The following is a 3,283-nucleotide window of genomic DNA, read 5'->3' on the forward strand; positions in this document are numbered from 1 at the left end:
GCGACAGTCGGATTTCGTTTAAGTCAAGCACGTTTGGTTCAGCGAGAGCGATAAAAGGGATTCCAATTAAAAAATGACCGGGAGTCAGAGCGTGATAATCGTCGGGATTTTCAGAAATGGGAGCGATCGGACGCGAATTAAGGCACGCTTCGACTCGACAAAGGAGCGTCGACATCTCCTCGAAAGTTAGCGTGTGGAGGCCGATGCATCGTTTTAAATGATGCTTAACACTTTTAACGCCGGCCTCCCACAGGCTACCGAAGTGAGGCGACGCAGGAGGTAGAAAGTGTCACGCGGTTCCGTCGTGAGCGAGTCGGCTGCGGAAGTTAGGATCGCATATTGCTGCAGCATGGGCATTTGAAAGTTCGCGATCGGCGCCGTGAAATGTGGTTCGTTGTCAGAGTACATGGACGTCGGTAATCCTCGACGAGAGACGAATCATTGATATACTGCGATAAAGGTAGGAGAGTTGTAGTCGCTGACGAGCTCTAAGTGCAGAGCTTTGGTCGTGAGGCATACGAACAACGCAATATAGGCCTTTTGCGATTTATGCCCTCGACCAGGCGCTGTGCGGACAACGATCGGACCTGCATAATCGACGCCGGTATGGATAAAGGCGCGAATGGTGCGGTTGACTCTCGCAGCCGGAAGGTTACCCACGAGTTCGACGGGGACGTCGGCGCGTTCACGCGTGCATGGTATACACTTATAAAGGACGGATCGAACAGTGGCACGAGCCTGGAGAATCCAAAATTCGTTCCGCAATGACGTGAGCGTTAATTGTGAACCGGCATGCAACGTTCTCAGATGATGATGCTGGATAATGAGCACCAACAGCGGATGCGAGCGTAATACGACGGGATTCTTCATCGCTCCTGGTAAGCAAGCTCGACGGAGTCTTCCTCGAATTCGAATGAGTCCCTGTTCATCCATATAAGGATTAAGAACAGACAGCGGACTGCTCTTCAGCACCGATCGCTTCTGGCTAAGAGCAACGATCTCGTGAAGGAACATGTCTGATTGCATGGTTTTGAGCCAGTAACATTTTGCCTTCTGAATTTCTTCGGGAAGCAAAGTCGCGGAGGTCTGTGGTGGGTTTTTAGAGCGTCGGATTCGACTGAGAAAGCGGTACAGGTAAGCGGTAATACGTAGCAGTTGTGGCCATGAAGAGTAACGCGACGCGAGATCCCAATTGCACGTAGCATGCAAGGCATATCCCGGTGGGTTCGGGCGTTGTTCGAGAGGAACATCAGCGGATATCGGAGGGCAGAAGTTTGGCCAAGATTCGGAAAAGTGGTGTAGCCATGGAGGGCCGGACCACCATAAGGCATGAGTTTCGAACAGATCGGGAGCGAGACCGCGTGACGCGCAGTCCGCGGGATTGGTGTGCGTCGGATCGTGACGCCATGAGACTCCAGGGAGGAGGGACTGCACAGCCGAAACACGATTAGCGACAAAGGTTTTCCATCGAGAAGGAGATTGACTGAGTCAGGCGAGGGTAATGGTGGATTCCGTCCAGCAGTGGCACTCGAGATTCGGGAGTTGGAGCGCTGCTCGTGCGAAATGCATCAAGCGCGCGAGAAGCCACGCAGCGGATAACTCCAATCGTGGGATTATCGTTTTAAGAGGAGCCACCTTTGATTTGTCGGCGAGAAGAGAGACGGTGATGGAGCCGTCTACGTTGACGATGCGCAGGTATACTGTCGCTGCGAAAGCTGCAGTTGAGGCGTCGGAAAACCCATGAAGGGCACAATGTAGAGTATGAGAGCCGTAAGTTGTCCAGCGCGGAATGCTAATGGCGTTGAGACATGGAAGTCGTTGATGGTAATCCGACCAGTAATCAAGAAGTTGGCTGGGAATTTTATCATCCCACTGACATTGGAGTGACCACAATCGTTGCAAAGAAATCTTTGCGGTAATACTGACAGGAGTAGCCCATCCTAAGGGATCGAAAAACTTGGCGATGGTCGACAAAATGGCTCGTTTGGTGCATCCGGGTATGTTCGGTACGGTTACGCGGAATTGAAAAATATTTAGCTTCGGATTCCAAAATATGCCTAAAATCTTGAGATGCTCGTCGTCTTGAAGCACCTTGTGCGTAGCTAATCCATAATCCGCGGGATCGAGATCGGACAATAACGAGGTGGCATTGCTTGCCCATTTTCGAAGGCAAAAGCCTCCTTTCTTTAATAATGCTATTAAGTGATCGCGGGTCTGACGAGCAAGAATTTGGTCGTCTGCGCCGAAAGCACAATCGTCAACATACGTTTGATGACGTAAAACGGGAACCGCGAGCGGAAATTCGGCCTCGTCATCTTCGACGAGCTGAGCTAGAACCCGAAAGGCTAAGTATGGAGCGGCTGCTGTACCATAGGTAACGGTGAGGAGACGGTAATCCGTTATGGGTTCACCTGGAGTTGGTTGCCACACAATACGTTGGTAGTCGATATCTCGGGAGTCAACTAGGATTTGCCGATACATCTTTGCGATGTCAGCGGTAAATACGTAACGATATTGACGCCACTGCATTAAGACAGTGGCTAAATCCTTTTGAAGCTTAGGTCCTATGAACATATGGTCGTTCAACGACGTCTCGTTTGACGTGCGACATGACGCGTTGAAGACTACTCGTAAGCGGGTTGTTGCACTGCTGTCACGTAAGACAGCGTGATGCGGAATATAACAAGTTTGCCCTGGTTTGACAATTTCTGTCGGTGGGCATTTAATCATGTGACCGAGGGTTTTGTACTCTGCGAGAAATTCGCGGTACTCGGAAGCGTTAAGTGGGTCTCGACTTAGGCGTTGTTCCAAGCGGCGAAAGCTTGAAACAGCAATCGAGCGCGATTCGCCTATCAAGATTGGTGGCTCGGTTTTAAAGGGCAATCGGACGATATAGCGTCCTTCCGATGTACGAGAATGAGTAGCTTTAAAGTGCTCTTCGCACTGGTGTTCCTCAGGGCTCCGAGAAGCTTTCTGAGGCACTTCCTCAATTCCCCAGAAGCGACGAAGATCGCAATCGAGATTTTCAATAACGACTCCGTGATGCGCGAGAGCGGAAACTGAGTTAGTATGCGGCACCGAGGCTATCGGTCCAGACAGGATCCAGCCGAGAGTGGTATTTTGCGCGGTAGGCTCATGTTCGGAACCCCTTCGCACACCGTCGAGAACGAGCTTGCCGAAGAGATCGGCACCGATAATGATATCGATTGGATCCGAACTCATGGGATCATGATCCGCAAGTTCGAGTTCTGCGACGTGTTTCCAATTATACGCGATCTCGACT

General features: G+C 51.0%; 2 protein-coding genes across 2 annotated transcripts in view; both read right to left on the reverse strand.

Annotated features, from left to right (window-relative positions):
• Positions 1-438: 438 nt before the first annotated feature.
• On the reverse strand, positions 439-1,026 carry LOC116853051. The gene has a single exon (XM_032833903.1). The coding sequence runs from the start codon at positions 1,024-1,026 to the stop codon at positions 439-441; it is 588 nt and encodes a 195-aa protein (XP_032689794.1).
• Positions 1,027-1,488: 462 nt separating this feature from the next.
• The window catches only part of LOC116853052, a 4,697-nt gene continuing 2,902 nt past the window's right edge, over positions 1,489-3,283 (reverse strand). Inside the window, exon 2 of the mRNA XM_032833904.1 lies at positions 1,489-3,248. Coding sequence (XP_032689795.1) covers positions 1,489-3,248 — 1,760 coding nt within the window. The remainder of the gene's footprint in view (positions 3,249-3,283) is intronic.

The sequence above is a fragment of the Odontomachus brunneus genome, unplaced genomic scaffold, assembly GCF_010583005.1.
Source record: "Odontomachus brunneus isolate Ranch 3 - 2012 unplaced genomic scaffold, Obru_v1 Obru_scaffold_275, whole genome shotgun sequence".
NCBI lineage: Eukaryota > Metazoa > Arthropoda > Insecta > Hymenoptera > Formicidae > Odontomachus > Odontomachus brunneus.

Bases quoted from the DNA above. Each gene is read 5' to 3' on its own strand.
- LOC116853051 (XM_032833903.1), bottom strand. From the start codon at position 1,026: ATGCAATCAGACATGTTCCTTCACGAGATCGTTGCTCTTAGCCAGAAG.